This window comes from Alexandromys fortis, unplaced genomic scaffold, assembly GCF_014885135.2.
Source record: "Alexandromys fortis isolate MF-2015 unplaced genomic scaffold, M_Fortis_MF-2015_v1.1 scaffold_126, whole genome shotgun sequence".
Lineage (NCBI taxonomy): Eukaryota > Metazoa > Chordata > Mammalia > Rodentia > Cricetidae > Alexandromys > Alexandromys fortis.
In genome coordinates this window covers 144,976-168,709 of record NW_026068018.1, presented here as the reverse complement: position 1 = coordinate 168,709, position 23,734 = coordinate 144,976, and the positions used below count along the sequence as shown (strand labels likewise).

Sequence of the window (23,734 nt, the reverse complement as noted above, 5' to 3'; positions counted from 1 at the left end):
CTTTGAAAACAGGCTTTGGACAGGTGGCTGGAGAACAGGAAGGCAAATGGGCTTTTGATCTCCATCTTGTGGGACAGAGGTAATGAAGCTTCCAGCTGGCAGAGGTTTACGGTCACCTGGAAGTGATGATCCACTCTACTCTCTCCACGGTGTGTCTGGGTTGTCCCCAAACTGGTGAAAAGACAGCCAAGAGGAGGGAAGTCCTTTTTCGGTCCCTGGAGTTCCTTGGATAGCCCCCCGGGGGCTCAACAGCAGAGCGAGGGCGGGAAGACAGCCCCCGGGCCAGCCCACACGTCTTCCGAGGGCGCGGACCTGGAGGAGGAGGCGCCCGCGCCGGCGACGCCTCTCGAGGAAGTTGGCCCTTTAATTATAGCGCCAGTTCCCTGTCGCATCCACCTTCAGCAGCTAGCAGCAGACAGCCGGTGTTAGTCCTCTGTCTCGCGTGCGGCACCGCGGCCATGGGCGGCTCGGCCTCCAGCCAGTTGGACGAGGGCAAGTGCGCCTACATCCGAGGTACGACCGCCCCTCCGGGGCTGCAGGGCGGCACAGAGCCGGGACTAGCCTAGTCACCTTCAGGGCAGCGCATTGCCAGGGCTAGCCTGGTCACTTGCGCACCGGTACCCCCCAGCGAGCGCGGGCTAGCTGGTGCCACTCGCGGGCTTTGGGCACCTAGACACGCACTCGCCACCCGGAACCCGGTGTCCGGTGTTTCAAGCACCCGCGCGGCTCCGGTGGGGAGGAGACTCGGAATGCGGTGATGCGGGATGCACCAGGACGCCCCGGTGAGGCAAGTCCTCTCAGGAAGGCTGGAGAAGACTCTGTCGTTGTCCCTACTCCCCCGTCCCACCCCAGCCTCCCCATCCCCTCACGCGCGCGTCCCTCTCCCTCAGAATCTGTTCTTTCCCTGACGGGGAAACATTTCTCTTGCTTGTGCTTGGCTCTGAGTGGTTTCTAAAAGTGGCCGCAGAGGTTTCTGGGGATATTCCTTCGAGTTTAGAGATTTCCTTGTGTGGGTGTGGGTGGGGTGGGGGGGATTCCTGACCAGTCGAGCAGAATTTCCCTCTGGGTCATACTGGCCGGGTTTTGTAAAGTGCAGCGCAGGCCACACCTCTCCCGAACTTCACACCAATTGCAGGGCGATTTCATCAGAAACAGAAAGGATGAAGTCGTCACCTTTTCAGGTTGGATGGTTCCTTTCTTTCCCCTGAGAGGAGGAAAGCAAAAGGGGAAGCTTGGCGTGTTTTGCAACAGTTGTTAAAATTGTAGATGGAGAGAAACTCTTTTTAGGAGATCTTGAGATACCGAGGAGTGACTTAGTCAAGAGAGACAGGCTGAAGAAACCAAAACCAAACCGAACAGAAACAGCAGGAAGTCTTGACTCCTTATCTTTCTGTGTCTTTGGCTCCTGCTCCACCCACCCCAATCTTGCCCTCAGCCACTGACGCTCTAGCTAGCTTGTAAATTTGATGAGACCCGTTCCTGGCTTCCAAAGTGCCATATTTGAAAATATGTACTCGGCAGCTCCAAGTTTTACTGTAAATCTTTAAAAGAAACAGTGAGGTTTTTCTTGATGTCCCTTTTCTGGACCTTGAGGTTATGCCTATATAGAAAACATTTACCCATTTCTTTAGTCATATTTGTTCTTAGTCACGACGTTTCAAAACATTTTTTAAAGGCTACCATACAAAAGCACACGAAGGGCTGAGGCTCTTATTGATTACCCAGATTCTTGCTTCTGTACTTCCACATAGAGAATCATCAGCAACTGACAATGTCGGGGGATAAAACTTAGTCACTTGTCCCTCTGTGGAAGAGAGAAATGATGGATGTTTTACTTAGCTAAAGACTAAGCCCATCTTACCCCTAGAATTGTTAATTTGCTTTTTCCCCCCAGTACAGGGCTCAGAGATGTAACAACACTAACAAGGGGCTTACATTCACCTGTGAGCAGAATCGTGCTCATGGGACTCATAAGATGTTTCACTACATAGTTAGAAGCACTTAAAGTCACTGCCTAGACTTCTGTGGGTAGCAGGACCCTTGGCAGGGTTGGAGATAAGCTAGTTTACACACTTCAAGGTCGGGGCTTTGTTGTGCCTGCTGCGAGCTTTGTACTCAAATGAGGAAAAATGTCACCCTCTTTATCAAAATCAATATGTAATGCACACACAATGAACATGTGTAAGCGAGTAAAACCACAGTCATTACATCCCCTGTCAGTCTTTCGCTCTTCGGAATTCGGAAGAGGCTTGGGAAGAAGGCTTTCATGGTATGTGTAGTGGGGAAGGCAGAGAAGAGTTAAAATACCTCTGGGGATAATGAGCCTGTGCTTCCTGAGACAGCACAGATCACACTAGAAGGGAAAGGAGCCTTGGAAAAATCGCTGGGAATTGTTCCTGCTTGAGCAAAAGAAGATCACAGGGCTCTGATTTCCCGGCAGTTTCGAAGCTTTAGGTCCCTGAAGAAAACCATAACCCTACATTTATTCCTCTGCCTATCCTTTAGCCCATAAATGTCCTCAAGCTTTGATTTAATTGTAAGTAAACCAATTGGAGGATTGAAGGTCGAATTTAAATTCCGTTTTATGATCTGCTCCTCATAAGGTGGCCGCAGTGAAAGTGGATTTGAAAGCTTCTGTTGTTGAGGCAGTAACTTGTTTTGGACTTTGCCTGGGCACTGAGTAACTAGTCTACACATTTTAAGCGTTGCTAAGTTGGTATCTGTTTGAAGCGGCTGTACTTTGAGAACATTAGCACTTTCTAGCGCTCTGTCTTTATTGACTTTCAGGCCAGCCGTCAGTAAAACTACTGAGTTGGATTCTTATAATCTGAGTTTGAGGCCAGCCTGGTCTACAGAGCAAGTTCCAGGATAGACAGGGCTACACAGAGAAACCTTGTCTTTGAAAACCAAAAAGAAAAAAAAAGAAAAGAATTTACTTGTTAAAGAGAGAACTGACTTCTACACACTGTGGTATGCATGCACCCTTCCATAAACAAATAAACGTAGTACACCCTTAAAAGAAGGCCTGACGAAATGGCTGGGCAGGTAGACACACTTGCTGCTAAAACTAGTGGCCTGGGTTCAGTTCACATGGTAGGAGGAGAGAGACAGCTCCCACACAACGCCCTTCAGTCTTCTCACTCCGCTGTGACATTACACGCTCCCTCCTCTACAAAGAATAAGCAACTGCAGCAAACTAGAACTGCTATGGCACTTTGAGAGAATGAGAAAGGAAACAAATCTGAGCTCCTCCACACAGGGTATCCTTAGAGGACTGTGTAAGCCTGGAGGAGATGGTGCAGCATGGGTTTGGTGGGCGCATGTGGGCCTGCTACCAGCAAGTAGTTAAGGAAACTGTGTCTGACCTACTTAGGGCCCACGAGATGGCTTCAGTGGTTAAAGGTGCCTGCCACCAACCTGATGACTGAGTGGAGGAAATAGTTAAGCAAGCGCTTAAGGAAACTGTTCTTCAGTTGGGTGCCATGATGCCCGTGTGCAATGCTTGCACGACAGAGGTGAAGACGGGAGCAGCAAGAGTTCAAAGCCAGCCTCGGCTGAATGAGGAGAGGGGGAGAGAGATCTTTTCCTGAACTCGCTGTCAGTGTCAGCCTTAGAAGGAAGGGATCAATGACTTTTTTTGTTTTGAAATAGTCATCCATGAATTGATACCTTTAATGAGTTTCAGGTTTATTTTTAAGATTTAGGTGTATGTCTGTGTACCTTTGTGGGTTTTGTGTGTACCATGTATGTGTGGGTGCCCCTGGAGGCCAGAAGAGAGCAGTAGTCCCCCCTCCCCCACCAGAATTGGACTTACAGGTAGTTGTGAGCCACCTGATTTGGATGCTGGGGACTGAACCAGGGTCCTCTGCATGAGCTGCATCACCAAAGCCTGCCCTAGCATAGGTGACAGCTCAGAATAGCTGGCAATCTGGAGCACACTGCACAGCCTGCAGGCAGCTCAGCGGGTTGGAGAGAGGTGACTGTTGGTGTGAATCTCTTCTTGTCAGCTTGGCTGGTCTCCGTTTCTTCTAGGCAGTTGAGGGAGTCTGTGCTTCTTCCAGGCTGCTGGACTTGGCTAGCAGAGTCTTCTGTGCAGCTTGTTTTGTCTGAGAGTGACTCTCAGAAGTCTTTTCTGCTTGTTTATACACTCTTGTTGAGGGAGGGGCCTAGTGAAGTTGGTCAGTTTCAGGGATTTCCTGAAGCTATCTTGAATTGTTTACTTCCCGTCTTAAGGTGCTTCCTTGCAGAATGATGCATTTTACCTCCCCCTAGAACATCCTGTTGTTTTACCTCCTTGTAAAAATCCTGTCCTAAAATATTCTGCTGCTCTACTCTCTCTTTATGTCTATGTCTTAAGAAGTTTTCCTCCTGCCCCTGGCGGTGGGACCATGATCTATTCCTGGTGCACAGGCTGGCTTTTTGGGACCCACTTCCCTATGGTGGGATGCCTTGCTCAGCCCACAACGTAATGTGCCAGACTTTTTTATCTCCCCATGGGAGGCCTTACCCTTTCAGAGGAGTGGATGGGGGTGAGTTGTTGGGAGGAGGGGGGAGCAGGAGGAGGGGAGGGAGAAAGAACTGTAATTGGAATGTAAAATGAATAAAAAATTAAAAAAAGAATTCCCTCCAAGATGGAAGGTTTTAGCCTCGAGGAAATTACTACTCAACAATAAGACCCAATCTCAAAAAAGCCAAGAAGAGATGAGGAAGATTGCTAGTAATCTCCTTAGTGATTTCCCTTCTGTCTCCAACAGTGGGACATACAGTTTTTAAGTGTCCAAATGAACCCTCATAATAAAGATATTCCTAGCCTCCTTTGCATCGAGATGAGGATATGCAGCTGACTTTTGGTCTATGGGATCTAAGTAAAAGTGTCACATCTTTCAAGGAAGTTACTGGTCCAGACAGAGGTCAAAGTGGACAGGAATACTTTTTTTTTTTTGGTCCTGTCCTTGATGCTGTCTGGATCAGCCAGTTTGGACAACGACTTATTCTTTTAAGGAAGCTATTACAGAGCAGAGTTGAGGGATGAAAGCGGCCTCAGTTCCTGTGGGATTCACATAAGTAGAACCTCCATAAGAAGCCTGGGACTAACTTCCTTTGGACTTTAATAAGAGAGAAATCAAATGTGTCTTATATAAGCCACTGTTATTTGTGGAATTGCTATTGTACATGGAGAAGCCTTATTTTAACGAATATAAATGTCTCTGTTATCTGTGGCCCGGTGTATCCCAGCCATTTGGGTTCCTTTAAGAAAAATTGATGGAAAGACAGTAGAGAATGGTAATTAGTGTTTCATTGGTATTAGCGTTAGGGCAGCCTGCCTCTGCCTCCCCCGTGCTGCCGTTAAAGCTCCACCACTGCCCTGGGGCAGTGCTCACCCCTAACCACCGAGCCATCTCTCTCCCCAGCCTGGATCAGCCTCTTTTTAGGAGAGGGGGGAATTGCAGCTCCCAAAAAAGAATAGAGAGGGAGAGCAAAAAGAAGGGGAAGGTCCAGTATAAATTTATTCTGGTCTATAAAAATACTATTTATACACACACACTTATATATCTTTATTTTCCAACTGCCGATGAAGCGAATACAAATTTGAAAGAACATTAACTACTGAAGCCTGGGAATGTCCGTCCAGTGTCACTAATTACCTTCTGCTTCTACCCATCTTTATGAATGGAAATCAAGACACTGGGAATGAGACTATCTTTAAGAAATCCCAAATCCACTGGGTAGTAGTGGCACACACCTTTAACCCCAGCACTTAGGAGGCAGAGGCAGGAGGATCTCTGTGTGTTCAAGGCCAGTCTGGTTTACAGAGCGAATTTCAGGAGAGTCAAGGCTACTCGAGACATCCAAAAAAAAAGAAAGAAAAGAAAAGAAACCTCAAATCTAATGTTCAAAACCAGAAAAGGTTTTATATCTTGAGATGATTTGAGAAGGGTTTATTTTGGATTCAGTAAAATCTTTACTTTCTCCATGAATTCTGATATGAGCCTTTAACTCCATAGAGCACAATGCTGACTCAAGACCTGATCTGTAGCTGGTAGATGCCTCAGCTGGTGAAGGAGCTTAGGATCTTGATGACAGGAATTCAATCCTCAGGGCCACATGGTGGAAGGAGAGAACTCCTCAAATTGTCTTCTGACATCCGAAAAGATGCTGTACCAGGTGCATCCACATGGCACTCACGCGCACTGACATAAATACGTCAGTTTAAGCCCTGGTCTTTTTTTAGTTATTTTTTTTTCAAGGCAAGGTTTCTCTGTGTAGCCCTGGCTGTCTTGGAACTCGTTTAGTAGACCAGGCTGGCCTTGACCTCACAGAGATCCATAAGTCTTGGTCTTAGTAAAACATTTCCCTTTATGTCGACATTGATTATGAGAAGACCACATGGACAAGGGTTTCTAGTAGTCATAACTACCAAGATGACAATACCAATTTTTATTATTTGATTGTTTCTATATTAAGCCAGGGTTTCATGTGTTCAGGCTGGCTTTGAACTCTCTGTAGACGACTTACACTCCTGATCCTCCTGCCTCCACCTGCCGAGTGCTGGGGCTACAGGTGTTCCCTCCAGGTCAGGGTTGTGAGGGGCTGTGAGGAGAACCCAGAGCGCCCCGAATGCCGGGAAAGCACTCAGGCAACTGAGCTCCACCCCCAGCTCCCAATTATCTGATTTTTCCTGAGAACTGTGAACTGATGGTAGTTTTACTCAGTTGTACTCTTTGGAAGCATCTGACCGAGCTCACAGGTGGAAAATGCAACAGAAGGAACACAAGTTTAGCAGGAATTTAGAATTTAATTAAAATACACATACTGCGAAAGCTTTATAAAATATGCAGTGTGAATTATGGCGGTGAATTTTAATCTCCTAAACAGAAACTTTGATTACTTTGCTGTTAGCAAAGTGAGGTATTGTCACTCTAAGACGTGAAGTGCGCGCGACAACAATATGCGATGGGAAATGAATGAGGAGAATGGAGGAGAACGGACAGCAAGATGAGAATAAAGCACAATTCATCTGGCGCGGTCTGTTGAGGCCTTTTTAGAAAGCATAGGACATGAAGGCTAAGAGTCTCATGGTTTTAAACTAAAATGCAACATACACACAGAGACACAGACACAAACACACATACATTCAAACACACAAACACACACACACACACAGAAACCCACACGTGCACACACGGACACACATACACACATTCATATACAGACACAATACACACGTGCACATACAGACATAATACACATATGCACACACAGCCACACATACACACATACATATGCACAGACACACACACATGCAAGCGCTCACACAAATGCAATGCAGGTTTTGTTCTCTGAAACTGGGAAATGCATTTAAAAGAGAAAAATAGCACATTGCTGCCAATAGGAAGAATGGGAGCCAGCTTTTCAAAGTGCCCTTTCTTTGGTATCGCTTAGTTTTTCTCACTTAGGAAAAACAAAAGGTTTAGCAATATGAAAGCAATTAATTCTGTTTTGCAAATTGCCAGGACATGAAGAAGCTTATATTTCTTGCTTAATGTATGAAATGAGTCTATGAGGTCAGAATTAAAGAATAGTTTTTTTGCTAGGATCCCAGGAATGGTGCTTAAAAGGTTTGAAGGAATTTTGGAAGAAAAGCCTGTTTCTCTTTGCCAAGCCACGTGGACATTTATTTCCCTTTCCTTCTTAAACACTATTTTTATTTTAAAATAAAACACAGATATAGAAAACCACACAGAGCAGATGCATAGCTCAGCAAATCATTGTAAGTCACATGCTTGCAGCCGTCACCCAGGTTGAAGGAAGGACCACATTGGCCACTGCAGAAGTCTCCATGTGCCCCCATCTCTCCAAAAGCGGCCACTATCTTCAGCTGTCTATTGCCCCCCCCCCCCAACAAACCACCTTAAAGATACTGGCACTTATATTTATTTGCTTACAAATCTGCTATCTCAACCTGATCCAGCTGGGTGGTTCTGGTTGTCTTCATAGGTGGTTATTCTTGTGACTTCGGTTATCGGGCATGTCAGCTGGTGATTGGGCACACCTGAGGAGTTCTTTCTCTCCAGGTACATTTCTATGCGGTCACTTCAGCAGAGTACCAGACTTTTAAAATGATAAACCAGAGTTTGCTAGAACGCTTGAGGCCCTCGAAGGACTTCTTTTGGTGTGTTAGGGTTCTCTAGAGGAACAGAACTTCTAGTATCTATCTATCTATCTATCTATCTATCTATCTATCTATCTATCTATCTATCTATCTATCTATCTATCTATCTATCCATCCATCCATCCATCCATNATCTATCTATCTATCTATCTATCTATCTATCTATCTATCTATCTATCTATCTATCTATCCATCCATCCATCCATCCATCCACCTACCTACCTACCTACCTACCTACCTACCTACCTACCTATCATCTATCTATCATCTAAAGGGAATTTATGGGGATGGCTAACAGGGTATTTTCCAGCTAGTCCAACAATGACTGTCTACCAGTGGAAGTTTCAAGAATCCAGTAGCTGTTCCGTCTACAAGGCTGGATGCACTGGATGCATCAACTGGTCCAGTATATGCCAGAATCCTGAAGAAGTAGGCTCTTCCCAGTGAAAGCAAGAGCCACCGGGCAAACAGGGAGCAAGCTTCCTTCTTCCCTATCCTTTGTATAGGCTGCCAGCACAAGGTGTGGCCTGATTCGAGGTGCATTTTCCCTCCTCAAAAGATCTGGATTATAGATGTATCTTCTCACCTCAAAGATCCAAAATAGGATTAATTACTTCTTCAAATGATTTAATTAAGAAAAAAAAACCCTCACAGGTGAACCTAGATGCTTGGGTTTTAGTTAATTCCAATCAGTTCAGTCAAGTTGGCACCAAAATTAGCCGTCACATATGGCTGAGGCCTCGCAAGGGGTGATCTGCATTATCAACTTGACTGGATTTAGAATCGCTATGGGAACACATCTCAGAGTGTCTCTGGGTGTTTACAGGAAGGTTTTAGTCGAGGAGGGAAGACTCAGCTTGAATGCGGGCCTGACAAAAAGGTGACTTGAGCATCAGTGTTCATCTCTCTGCTCTGTGACTATGGATGCGTTGTGACCAGTTCTGTTCATAGCTGGACCCTTCCTCTGTGATGTGCTGTATCTCATTATTCTGCTCTATTCTAACGATTAGGGAAGTCTCAGTCATCCTAGATTCAGGAGGTTATCTAGGACTGCTCAGTCACAGTCTACCAGGCCACTAATGTCAGACTCTGAAAACTTTATTTATTTATTTAACATCCTGACTGCATTTTCCCCTCCCTCCTCTCCTCCCATTCCCTTCCCTTACCCCAATCCTCTCCTCTGTTTCTATTCAGAAAGGGACAGGCCTCCCTTGGGTATCAACAAAGCGTGGCATATCCAGTTGTGGTAAGGCTAAGCACCTCCTCTTGTATTAAGACTGGACAAGGCAATCCAGGATGAGGAATAGGTTCCCAAGAGCCAGCCACAGCATTAGGGACAGCCCCTGCTCCCAATCTTAGGAGTCCCACAAGTAGACCTAATCTCATATTTTGTAATGACTGACTTCTTCATATTTCCTTGTGGTTTTAATCCCTGTTGTCTTATATACTTAAACATGTCTTCTTTCAAGCCTCTTGTATGCTAATGTTTTCCGCTAAGTCTTTCTTTCCTTGCCAATTATCTGTTTAACAGATGGAGTTTTCCATTGTCTGGAGTTTGCTCATAGTGCAATTCCACACATTCTTCTGTATTTTCTACAACAGAGAGGAGCAATCTCTAGATCAGTCTGAGAGTCAGTCCTGGAGTCAGGCACACAGACAGACAGCGCTGGCTTCTCCACTGGAAGGCTGGTTGTCGGCATGTGTAGTTGCCTCTCTTTCTGTAATGCAGGAAGCCATGGTGCTCATTGCTAGGACTCATTAATTCATGAAAGACTGCACAGTCTTCAAGTCTGTCTTCTAACAGACTTCACTGACAGCCCCCTGGTCAGAGCAAGTCACACATTCCTTCCTAAGTCATTGCTGGCAAGAGCGTTGAATTAGCATGGCTGTCTAACCCAGTCAAACAAGAACATTCCTGGCTTAGTGCTTGGCTGAAGCCCACGGTGAGCGGCAAGGTCATGGGATTCCTGAACAAAATCAAGTGGACTTAGGAGAAGGAAGTGGTAAATGGGTAGGTAAATAAGATTACCTGTGGCACGATTAATAAAAACCCAGAGACAGATACTGGGGTTCAACCAGAAGGTCAGAAAAGTAAAACAGCCAGCCACTGGCTCTTACCTCTACCTCAGTCTGAAATGGCGATCCTGCCTCCAGAAATCTCAGAATGAGACTGTATCTGAGAGCTGTCTCATCCTGTTTTATATTTCTTTCTAGGGCTTGGATTAAAGGCATGCACCACTACCTCCCAGTTTCTATGGCAAACTAGTGTGGCTATGGGATTAGAGGTGTGTGTCACCACTGCCTGGTCTGTAAGGCTGACCATTGCGGCTGTCTTACTCTCTGATCTTCAGGCTAGCTTTATTTATTAAAATACCAACGAAGTTTCACTACAATTACCCATTTGATAAAGGTCATGAGAGGAATAAATGGGGCTTATGACAGGATCCAGGATAGTGCTAGGGTGGGGGAAGAGGTGTATGTTAGATACTGCGTTTAAGAAGATCGTAGTTGCTGACTGCCAGAAAACTAGGCAAGAGCCTGTGGGTTTCCCATAGGACAGGAAGAAGGGGAGGGACTAGCGGGGACTGAAGAAGGGTGGTGTGCTGGTGTGTTTGGATAGTGAGAAGTGGGGAGACTTGATGGGAGGGAGGTCCTGGTCATAGCTGCTGCTTCAGCATCACTCGAGTGTGTGCATCGGGAAAGCAGGTTCCGACTTTACTTCACAGTGACATTTGCAGGCAGTGGGTCAGTGTCCGGGCCATGATTCTTGACTGATGAATCTGAGCTCCATGAGAGAAGGAAAGGAGAAAAATTAAAAACTGTAATGACTTACTACAAAATTGTCCTTCGACTGCTACACACACATCATGGCAGCCGGGCATGTGCACGAGTGTGAGCCGTCCCTACCCCTGCACCATACAGATGTATAACAAAAGAACTTTTTTTTTTTTTCGAGACAGGGTTTCTCTGTGGTTTTGGAGCCTGTCCTGGAACTAGCTCTTGTAGACCAGGCTGGCCTCCAACTCACAGAGATCCGCCTGCCTCTGCCTCCCGAGTGCTGGGATTAAAGGCGTGCGCCACCACCGCCCGGCCAACAAAAGAACTTTAAAAAAGAAAGAACTCTTAGAAATTAAAAAAAAAAATCCTGTGATCAAAATTTAATTTTACTGTTTCTTGGATAATAAAGTTGAAATATTTAAAATAACAGTACAGACATCAAAAGATAGAAAGGTGAAGGAGACAGTATTTAAAAAGTCAATAAGAATTTTAACGTCTGACTAGAGAACAAAGAACATAAAGAAGGCAAATTACCAAGGAAATCACAGAAAGCTGTTTTCTAGCACAGAAGACCATGTGCTTATAGATGTATAGGGCCAGGCAGTTTCTGGGGCGGATAGAGGTAGAGGTAGCTCATGCTCCCATCTTGCAAGGGAGAATGATCAGGTAATATACAGGTACTGGACAGAGTCCTTGGTGACAGAAATGAGCCCTGGACCACAGGCCACTCTGGACTGTTAGACCTGTGCTAATGCAAGGTCAAAAGCAGAGTAAAGAAGAATCCAGCTCAGCCTGAATAATTTAACTGGAGGCCCCATCAAAGGCCTGGTTCCTTAGATGACTCAACCTTTCACGTGCAACACGTGCAACCCGTGAAGCTCAACATCCATTGGAAAATTACCAGGCAAATTGAAGAAATGGAAAAATGTCCATAATGTGTGTGTGTGTGTGTGTGTGTGTGTGTGTGAGAGAGAGAGAGAGAGAGAGAGAGAGAGAGAGAGAGAGAGAGAGAGAGAGACTTGGGATTTCCAGGTATGATAAATTTAGCAGCAACATTAAGGTAGCAATGAGGAACATGTTCCATATGACAGAAAGACATAAATGCCAAGAGAAGAGAAATGAAAACTAGAAAAGCATACTTTCAGTTGCCAGTATTTTGGAAGATTACAAGACTTCTCTGTTTCTGTTCCCTGTTGGAAGCTCTGGGGAGAACGAAACTGTACCCGCCTGCTGGCAGCCTTCTCTGTCCCTCTGCAGAGGATTGAGGGGAACCCTAGGGGTAGCTGTTGAGGACCCAGGGTTGATCTGGGTCTGGGCAGATGAGTGGGGTCTGTTGAAAGATGAAGGCAAAACATGAATTCTCCTTTGAAAGGTTGTCATTTGTAGTGGTCAGGTCCCCTTGACTCTGGAACTCACACAGGGCACGGAACAATTTCTGTGTTTTGCTCAAAAGAATCCAGAGCGTTTCCCAAATTTGGGTTGAATGTGTTTGTTTAAAGAATTATTTCCTATGCAAGTCATGCTGAATGTGTGAGATGATGTGTCTGAGTAATTGCCCAAGCGAAGAAACACAGGCTTAGCGTTAGAATAATGATAGATTTTATTAGCAACAATGGCGAATGTGTAGTATCTGGAGTATAAATATTTAAAATGGCTGTGTTGTAGAGAAGGATTAAATAAATAACAAGAATTGAAATGTCCTGTTTAAATTTAAAAGTAAATAAGAATTTTGGCGCATGACTAAGACCTATGCAAACCAACTGAGATGTCACTTCTTAATTAAGAATAACTCTCCGTGTGCGGCATGATAATGGCAACAGTAAAAGCTGACATTTATTAAGTGCCTACTGTGTGCCTAGCAAGTAAATGCTGCAGAGGAAAAGAAATGGGATAGCTAGTATTCTTCTAGATTTCCGAGACTGTCTTGTAGAAATTTGTTCCTGTGATTTATTCCAGGGTAGAAGTTAAAACATTTACTTTTTGAGCTTTTGGTTTTACTTCTCAATTCGAAATGATCTGCTTTTATATTTAAACAAATTGTAGATGTGTATGTACATATGCACAGGCAAGTGTACTGTGTGTGTACATGGATGTGTGTACATGGATGTGTGTTTACATGGATGGGTGTGTACATGGATGGGTGTGTACATGGATGTGTGTAAATGGATGTGTGTGTACATGGATGGGTGTGTACATGGATGTGTGTTTACGTGGATGTGTGTGTACGTGGATGTGTGTGTACATGGATGTGTGTGTACATGGATGAGTGTGTACAGGGATGGGTGTGTACATGGATGTGTGTTTACTTGGATGTGTGTGTACGTGGATGTGTGTGTACTTGAATGTGTGTGTACATGGATGGGTGTGTACATGGATGTGTGTGTACATGGATGTGTGTGTACTTGAATGTGTGTGTACATGGATGTGTGTTTACATGGATGGGTGTGTACATGGATGTATGTTTACATGGATGGGTGTGCATGAAGGCAAGGGGAGAGTGTCCTATTTTGCTTTTTATTGCAGTGGTATCATAAGCAAATGCAACTTGGGGAGGAAAGGATTTATCTCTTACATGGCAGGACCCTGACGGTGGGAGCTGAAGCACAGACTATGGAAGAGTACTGTTTACTGACCTGTTTTCCAATTGCTTGCTCAGACTGCTTCCTTACACAACTGAGGATTTGCCCACTGGTGGCACTGCCCACACTGGGCTGGGCCCTCCTGCGATCAATTAGCAGTTAAGAAAATGTCTTACAGACATGCCCCAAGCTAATCTGATGGAAGCAGTTCCTCAGCTGAGGTCCTCTCTTCCTAGACGACTCTAGTTTGTGCAAACCTAACCAGTCCAAGCACATAGGGTGTCCTTTTCCATCACTCTCCACCTCATTCCTTGGAGGCAGAGTCTCCCTGAACCTGGAGCTTATGTTTTTGCCTAGACTGACAACCAGCAAGCCCAGAGAGCCTCTTGTCTCTGCATCCTGCCGCTGGAGATTACAGGGATACAGGCCCAGCATGTGTACACAAATTCTGGGTTCAGACTCAAGACCTCACATTTGCTCAGCAAGCACTCTTAACCACGGAGGCATCTCTCCAGCCCCTGATCTACTATTTTTTGAGATGAATATTTTTACTAGGTGGGATGGTAGATCATAAATAGCTTAATCCAGAAACTAAAATTCATCCAAATGCTAGAAAACATTGGGAAATTTACAAACAGGTAAAAGAAGAATTTCAGGCCATTTTTTTCCTGTAAAGAAAACGATGACATAAGTCAACTTCTTCATTATAAAGGAGAATATATTTGTAGAGCAAGGCCTAAATGGCTAAGGTTAATGGAGCTGTCAGATGTGAAAAACACATGACACTCTCCTGAGCACTTGTTGAGTCTGAAGCTGAATATTTTCCAAAGTTTTAATCTACGGACCAGATGGACCAGGTTCTCACATATAAAATGGGAACAGCATTAATGCCTGGTGAGAGAAAGGAGTCTCAGGCAAGTGAGGAAGAGAGAATGGGAGGAAGGAAGAAGAAAGGGAGCGAGGTCAGAAGGAAGGGAAGGATGGAGAGGGGTCACTCTTACGATGGCTGGTTCAACCACAATATGGGATCACTGGTCTCGAGATTGGAAGGGGGAAATCCAAAGCACTTCTGGCCACCCAACATGAGCTGGCTCCTGGCATACCCCTGCAAAGGCTTGGCAGTTCCTACAGAGGTGTCTTCCCAATGCCCTTCCTGGCTTTAGGGGAGTGGTTGGTGTTGAACCTTGAGAAGAGTTACCTAAAAGGTTTCTATTTAAACTCTTGTGCCTGATTCTTTCATGGTGAACAAGGAGAGCGGAATACCTTATATGCAGTCATTTGTAGACTCAACAAGCTGCTGAAAAGAATCTAATTAGTACTAATTACAATACTAGAGTGTCCCAACACATTATAATGCCATTGCTTCCGCAGAGCCATTGTGTTTAAACACTCAAACATTAATTAGTCTACAGAACAAATGTATGAGCTAGGTATTATATGGCAGAATGTGAAAGCCAATTATTTATTTCTGCAAAGGCCAGATGCCATTACTGATAGGAAAATAAAATTGATTAGCATAATTGTAGGGATGGTAGAACTGAGGAGCACATTATATTTGTTACATTATATTATTCATATCTATATTCCTTTTTTTTTTTGAGACAGAATTGCATGTAGCCCATACCAGCCTCAGATTTACTATGTAGCTAAGTAAGTATGACTTTGAGCTCTTGATCTTCCTGCCGCCAGCTCCGGAGTGCTGAGAGATTGCAGGCATGTACTATCATGCGGATTCCCTTTTTTCTAGTGCATATGTGCTTGAAGAACAACCCATGGGGCAGTGACCCGAAGCTGTGTTTCATATGGACATTAGTCAGGATGGGCTCAGAGCTGAAGGAAGCAGCCTCGGGTCTCAGTGGTCCAGTGAGACCAGATGGATGGACGTTGCCATTGCTTGGGGACAAGCCATCTTTTCACTAGTACAAGTGCAACATGGACTCCTTTAGATTGCTTCTCAAAATGACATTTCATTCATTTATTTATTTTTATCAGGATGACATTTTAAAACAAACAAGCAAAAAGAAGCCAATGTTATCCCAGGGTTAAAATTTAGGAGCCTATTTTACTAAAATGCCGAAAGTAAAAATATTTAGGAAATCCTGTGGTATATAGTAAGATATGTGCTCCTTTATTCATTTGTTTAATGACGAAGGTCTTAGGCAGGCTTGATAACTGCTGTCATTTTGAACAAGTGCTATTTTAGGATACGTGGGAATTAAAGTGCGCTGTGGGAACACGAGTGATCTCTGCATATGACAAGGTCTGCTAATTCCACAGCGCTTCCTTGCCTTTATCCATCACTGAGCAGGATGCTGAATTGGAGCTTAAGGGAAATAAAGATGCTATCTTTCCTCATTCAGCTTCTGGAGCTCCTGAATCCTACTCAGAGAGTCCGTGGTGCTCCTTGGATCCCAATTTTAGGAGCCCCTGCCCTCCTGGCTCCATTGTTCTCAGGGATGGACCTTGTGCTTGGTCTAAGGAAAGAAGGAAGTAGAAGATTGTGTGGTTATGTTTTGTGAGTCAGGCAAGAAGTGGGAAGTGTCATTTCTACGAGAGAGAGAGAGAGAGAGAGAGAGAGAGAGAGAGAGAGAGAGAGAGAGGAGCGCAAAGGTTGACACTGGTGTCTCCTCCTGCATCCTTTACCATCCACATTCTAATTGAACCTGGAACTCACCAATCTGCCACCCTGGCTAGTCAGCCACCCTCAGGCATCGTCCTTTCTCCACCTCTGCAGCAGAGCAACCCGACCAAGGCATGTGCCACCACCGTGCCTGGCTTTTATGTGGGTGCCGAGGATCAAGCTCAGCGCCTCATGCTTAGGCCACATGCACTTTGCCCACTCATCTCCGCGGGAGCTCTGACAATCACACTGCGCCCCTTTGTATATTACTACTGGAAATTCCTGTCCAAAGCCAAGTTCTTTCCCTGACATCACTTTTCCCTGCTTATCCCCCAGACCTCGACCTTTCATGAAGACCTTCTATGCTCTTAAGTAGATTCCTACAAGGAAGAGAAGCTAGAAAGGCTGTGTCTGGGGCACGTCAGACTCCTCTAAGCCTACACTGTCTAAGCGTGTGTCCTTGAAGCACCTGAAATGTGGTTAGCTGGAATTAGGACGTGGTGTCAGCTTGAAGATTTACTGTAAATTTGGAAGCTGTAAACTCAAATTATACCAATTTCTGAAGTATTACAATGAGGGAAAGAATTTGAACTATGTCTGTCATCAGTAGTAGTTACATATCGAAGTCATACAAGGTTGTCACTATGAAACCAAACACAGTAGGATAAATTGGAAATAATCAAGTTTAAAAACTTTTTAATGCAGCTATTAGAAGCCTTAAGATTAAATTTAAGGGGCTGGAGAATTGGCTTGGTGGTTTAAAGCACTTGTTGCTCTTACAGAGTACCCAGGGTTGGTTCCCAGCACCTACACAGTGGCTTACAACCATCCATAACTCCAGTTCCAGATATCTGACATACTCTTCTGACCTCTGTAGACACCAGGTACACACATGGTACACACACACACACACACACACACACACACACACACACACACATTCAGGCAAACTGATAAATATGCATAAAGTAAAATCTCAAACAAATTTTTTTAAATTACATTTGTGGCTCACATCTATCATTCATTTGTCCTTTTTTATTTATTTATTTATTTATTTATTTATTTATTTATTTATTTGATTTTTGAGACAGGGTTTCTCTGTAGCTTTTTGGTTCCTGTCCTGGAACTAGCTCTTCTAGACCAGGCTGGCCTCGAACTCACAGAGATCCGCCTGCCTCTGCCTCCCGAGTGTTGGGATTAAAGGCGTGCGCCACCACCACCCGGCTGTGTCCTTTTTTTTTTTTTGTACTGTTGGACTTGAATAGAGATTCCTAGAGGGTCCAGAGTGCTGCCAGGAGTCTCAAGGGCAAGCATCTTCAGTTACTGTAGGCAGAAAGGATGACTGAGCAGTCCCTACCTGCGTTGCTCATAGTGGCAGATACAGGACTGGAATCCAGGTAGTCACCCTTCTGGGTCTCAGCTCTTTTTCCTATTATGTGGTTTCCAACCAAATCAAACCAAGCCAAACCCCAAACCCCAAAATGAAGTTTCTAGTCTAGATCATAATGATACCCTAATTCAGAGCTATGAATTTAAACCGTAAAATGATAAGCCTTTTCTTTTTTTTCCTGCTGACTAACAAATTCTCCAATCCTAGATTTAAAGTCTACTTTAGCTCTGTGCTATCCAAAGCACAGGCAGAGAAACTTGTGGAACATGACAGCTCTCAACTGTGTTGAAAAGAGGCCTGAGGTCAGTCTCTTTCACCCCTGGTCTTGTGTGTTTACCTTTGTTGAATGCTTTAAGATATATATACGAACCAATAGTATTTAACATGGCTTTCTCTTAGCACAAAATAGATATAAGCTATATAGAGCCTGGCGGTGGTGGCACACACCTTTAATCTCAGCACTCAGGAGGTAGAGGCAGGTGGATCTCTGTGAGTCTGAGGCCAGCCTGGTCTACAGAGTGAGTTCCAGGACAACCAAAGCTACAGAGAAACCGTGTCTCAGAAAAAAAGAAAAAAGGCTAAAGAAAAAAGATTTGAAAGATTTGTATTAAGAACTTTTTTTTCTTTTTCTTTTTTTTTCCGAGACAGGGTTTCTCTGTAGGTTTGGAGTCTGTCCTGGAACTCACTGTTTGGCCTCGAACTCACAGAGATCCGCCTGCCTCTGCCTCCCGAGTGCTGGGATTAAAGGTGTGTGCCACCATCGCCCGATTTATTAAGAACTTTCAAAATAATATTTATAATATGTATCTCATTTTCACCGAGCTTTGTCTCCATAGGCAGACCTCCCATTTTCAATCACTGGCTATAAGCATAGCCTTCCTACCTTTGCAAAATGGAATAACAATGTCTCAAAAGGTGTTTACAGAGATCCATGATGCCAGTCCTTGTAAGGTGTTTAATACTGTGCGTGGGGTATGAACTTTTAGTAGTGCGTTGCTATTTTATCATTTATCTTAGCATACCTTATCAGTTTAACCACATTCAAAGACTTTAGTATTTCATTTTGTTTGTGCATGTGTGTGCCAGAAGGCCAGAACACAACCTTTTTTAGATTTTTTTTCTTTCCGAGATAGGGTTTCTGGTACTCACTGGTATTACTGGTTCTCACTGGTACTCCGCTGGCAGGGATCCACCTGGCTCTGCCACCCAGTGTTAGGATGATTAGCATGTGCACCACTATGCCCAGCTTTTGACATGATTCTTTCGATCGTGTTGAGGTCCTCATGCCATGCAACAAGCATCTTACCCACTGAATGATCGCTCCAACCTCAGATTCAAAGACTGCTGGTTAATTTTATATTACTTCAAACCTCTTTCAGCCATTGGGAACAGAAACGAATCTATTTTGGTTTCCATACTTTATTTCTCAGAGTGAGGCATTCACTGCCAGTCGTTCCCTGTGGTCACAGCGCAGACTGTGTGCCCTGTTTGATCGAATGTGGTGACCAGGAAAGGGCTAAGTCCCTGCCCTTGAGGGACTCTCCTCAGGAAAGCGGCGGTGGGGCGAAGTGAAGTGGTAACACGACGGCATGTGATAATAGGCATCGTGAAGCAAAACCAGCGTGGTCACAGAAGGATGAGCAGTGGGGCCTGTGGACAGGGGCTGGGGGATATGGAGAGAGGAGCAGCCACAGCCCAGAGAAATTCTCTGGCTCATCCAAGCACCGAAGCCTTCGCTCTGCCTGACAGGGCAAACCACAGGGGGTTCTAAATGTCATAGAATGATCTTTGTGACTGTTGAGTGGAGAACAGATTCTTGATGGGACAAGAAGGATGCAGGCCAGCTAGGAAACCGTGGGAGAGCTATCGGACACTCAGGGGATGTGGTGGTTGGGGCTGTGTGGGAGCTGGAGGCAACAGAAAGGAGTGTGGTTATAGCGTGTGGGAGAGATAGAGGCTGCAGAATTTGCTAAAGAATTGTTGGGGATATTATAGCTTTCAATTTAGTATTTTTATGGGACTTCTGAGTGTGAACGAGTGGCTCTCTGATTCTTGTGCCTGCTTTGGGGCTCTTGTCTTTCCATTGATTTGTCTGTCCAACTTCAATGTGATTTTTTTGTCTTATATTTTATTTTGTTATATTGTTATCTCTTAGAAGCCTGCCCCTTTCTAATGAGTGATAGAAAGGGAGTGGATCTGGGTGGGAGGGGAGGTGGGGAGTAGCTGGGAGGAATAGAGGGGACACTGTAGTCAGGATATCACATACTGTATGAGAAAAGAACCCGATTTCAATAAAAGTGTCTGTGGGGGGGTTAATTCCTAAGTTTCTGATATGAACAGCTTATGGAAGTGGGGAGAGTAGGTGGGGGAGGCACACTTGAGGGGGTAAGTGGCGAGTTCCTTCTTCCGTCATATGTTAGAGACTCAAGTGGACTCAAGTGGATTTTCTGTCACACTGTTAGAAATTCGAGTGGGTTTGGCACGTGGGTGTCTCATCGGACAGCAACTGACTTGTGTTAAGTGAGGCCTTGGTTACCTGCCAGGCACTTTGTTAAGAGCTTTATACGTTGGAGCTCATTAAAATACCCTCTGAGATAGGTGCTGTTGCTCATATATTTGCAGAGGGCAAGCCCAAGCCCCAGGGAAGCTGTGTCTCCTGTGTAAAAGCACTCCTGAAAGACGAAGCCTGGCTTTTACTTACGGTGCTCTTTCCTGTCCAGCTCCCAGAGGAGGAGGCTGGGCTCAGTGCCTGAGCTCAGTTCCACTTCCCACCAGGAGTTTGCTGCTTGGCTTTCCATCGGTTACCTCAACTTCTTTCCTTCTTAGCTCCCGGATCCCTCGAAGGTTACTGTATTTGGGGTCAGAACTGTCTCTCACTATGTAAGAGCAGAAAGGTTCTGTTGACATAGATTTACGATGTATTTTACATCTGAGGATTACAAAGACTTCTCAGCACCCAGTAGTATCGTTCATGAGGGCCAGGAGAGCTGTCACCTCATCTCATGGAGTTATTGTTTCCAAAGGAAACGAGCTTGGGCGCTGATCTGCGTCCATCATCGTCTTCTTTTAATAGCTGAGTTAGGCGATAGGACCTGAATTTTCACTTCTAGCATATTCTAATCTGAAGCCAGTTTCTTATTTGCAGTGCTGCGGCTTTTCCATCCATATTTCATGATGGGCTTTCGATGAACGAGCCCAAGCAGAATGGTGATGTTCTCATTTGCATAAGCATCTCCCTGACAGGTCATCGGGTATTTTTATTGTTCTTGAGTACATTTCCTGGGCTGCTGGAGGCAAGCGCCATCCTCTCTAGCAATTCATCTTTTTACCTAGCTTAATGGCCCCTGCTCGACTGCAGGAGAATGATGGAGTGCCAAGACCGTGTGGCCAGGGCCTGTCTGCTGGAAAATGAGAAGGAAATTATTCTGGCGGAAGAAGTTATATAACTCAGTTACCTTTTGTAAATTTCATCTCGGTGGGCTAAACAATCCTGGATGCCTGGGGGAAAGTCACCTTCTCACCTTCAGGCCCTGGTCCCTTTGTCAGAGCCACCATAATATATTGTGTCTGGAGATCTGCCTGTGAGTTAACAAAGACCTGGCTCGAGTGCCCAGTTCATCTGTGGGACTGGGAAAGGTTCCTATTGTTCTTATTCACTATATGGTGATGGGGGGTGGGGTGGGAGAGGGTAGGGTCTCATATCCTATCTCAGGTTGGCCTGGAGCTCACTATGTAGTCCAGGCTGACCTGGAACATGAAATTCTTCCATGTCAACTTCCTGAGCAAGTCACAGGCATGAAAGAATAGTTTTACATAAGCACTTCCTCTCTCTCTCTCTCTCTCTCTCTCTCTCTCTCTCTCTCTCTCTCTCTCTCTCTCTCTCTCTCTCTCTTTCTCTCTCCAGAGGACAACCTCAGATATACTTCCTCAGGTTCTGCCCACCACTTTCCTCTTTCTGACACAGTCTCTTTCTGGTCTGGAACTAGGCAAGCAGGAGTTCAATGGCTAAAGATCTCCAGGGATCTGTCTGCCCCCCAGGGCTGGGTTACCTGAATGTGCCCCCTCTCTAGGCATTTACATTTTTCTAAGATAGAAACATACCTAAATGGTCCTTTATGGGAAACTGAAGGATTCCGGGCAATCCCATGCGTTTATGACCTGATGGCTGTCATGCTTGGCAGTTCTCATGGCTGAGGTTTCTGTCCTTTTACTGCTTCCCCTGTGACAGCCCGCTGCTCTTCACCACGAGGAGAGGGGGTAGCTCAGTCACCTGAGTCCCTTTCCCAGCCATCTCCCCCACTTTTCATCATTTTTGAAAATGTCCTGTGGTTCTAGGAGATCAAGGCGAGGAATAAACATCCCTTGCTTGCCCTTTTGGGAGGGAACTTCAAGGTCATTAAAAGCCACCCCCTTGCTTCAGTGCCCTTACCAAAGACACAGCAGCTTCTCCCGTCCCCAGCAGTAGGAACACATGTCTCCTAAAGTCAGTCAATCCATATTTAGGAAGCTATGTTGCCAGTGAGTTGTGCCAGGGCTGAATTCTTCCTAGTTCCCACCCTTGTCACTTGTCTCACACTTGGTTGCCATGCCAGGCCCTCTGCACCCTGCCTTGCCCAGGCCCGACTGCTTCTGGTCAGCAGCCTCTAGTCAGTACCAAGGCTTCTGTCTGTGTAGGAAGATAGCCCAAATGAAACGAGTCTGGAATTCACATCTAGGTCTTCATGGTCTCCGGTCAAAAGCAGGCTTTTTGTTTTATTACTGTGGTAAAACAGAAGCGACACAATGTTTATTATTTTAACGATTTGTATGTGAGCAATTCAGTGGCATCAAATGAGTTCACAATGTTGTGAAAGCATTTCCAATGTCCACACCCACCTTTTCATTCTGCTCGTCTCAGCCCGTTTTCTGTTGCTATAGCAAAATACCTGAGGCCCTGCAGTGTATAAAGAAAAGAGATTTATGGAGGGCACAGTGTTGGAAAGTCCAAATTTAAGCCGCCACATCTGTTTCGTGAGGTAAGGACCTCAGAATGGATGGTACCATAGTAGCCAGTGCACGTGCAGACTGAGCACCCCATCTAGCGGAACAGGAAGCCAGAGAGACTGGGGACCAGGCTTTTTTTCATTAGAATGCTTTCTAGTGGAACCCGTTGCCATCCATCAAGTGTTCCATCAACCCTTTCTGAGACTGTTAACCCTAAAAAAACCTAACCACCTCACGGTAGGCTCCTCCTAGTAAAGACTTCACTGCCTTTTGACATTGCCTGTGAGCCTTTGGGGACACATTCAGACCATACCCAAATCATAGCAATCCGCAACACAAACCCGGAAGCTGGAATCATAACTTCCCACCCCCTATCCCACCTCTAGTCGCCTCTCCTATGCTTTTTGTGGGAGCTCGCCTGTTGGAAGTAGAAGAGATCACTACTTCTCCTATCTCCTATCACCCCCTTTTCCTGCAGCACCCCACCGTGGGAGCTTTGCCCTCTGTTACTGCTGCCTTCTGTCTACCTAACCCTCCTAAGCAATCTGGGGTGGTTGCCACCCTTTTCCAGAGAACTCAGGGCTCTGACTACCCATTCCTGGACCCAACAGCCAGCAAGGCCGGAGGAACAGTGCGTTCCTTTGCTTTGAACTCTTTGTTCCTTTTAGGCAATATCTGCTTCCGGTTCAGCCAGATTCTTTAAAATAAGTAAACAAACAAACGAGTTGAGGATCGATGGTCCTCTGCACCGAGTCGCAGTCATCCTGGTCTCCGTGCGGCTTTTAAAATGCATGTCTATTATTTCTCTGGTAAATTCTTTAGCGGCTGTTAGCCTAGAAAGAAACACTACCTACGCTGTGCTCCTTTAAACCGTGAAATTTCCAGCCATGTATTAGCACCAACTCCCTAATCTGCCCTGGCATTAAACATAGACCAAGGTTCAGTGTACCCTGCCTAACTCTACTTACTCCTTTCCGTCTTTCGGGGAATCAGGTTGGAACCCGATCACTCAACTCCCCCAGTATCTCTGATGGTTGACAGCAGCTTAGTAATCTCACGTGTGTGTTTTAAAGTGCACCAGATGATAGTTATTTTCCCCACTGTACTTTTGATTTATTTTTATCACCACACAGTAACTGGGTGTATTAACGGGATTTGGTGGTGCATGCAGTGTGTACTGGCTGTAACCACCACATCATAGCTGTGTCCCC

The 23,734-nt window shown here is 45.2% G+C and overlaps 1 protein-coding gene across 1 annotated transcript in view; it reads left to right on the top strand.

Moving 5' to 3' along the window:
- The first annotated feature begins 330 nt into the window (after positions 1-330).
- Positions 331-23,734, top strand: part of Niban1 (niban apoptosis regulator 1) — a 153,443-nt gene continuing 130,039 nt past the window's right edge. The window contains exon 1 of the mRNA XM_050162924.1: positions 331-513. Within this exon, the coding sequence (XP_050018881.1) occupies positions 459-513 (55 nt within the window). The 5' untranslated portion in view covers positions 331-458. The remainder of the gene's footprint in view (positions 514-23,734) is intronic.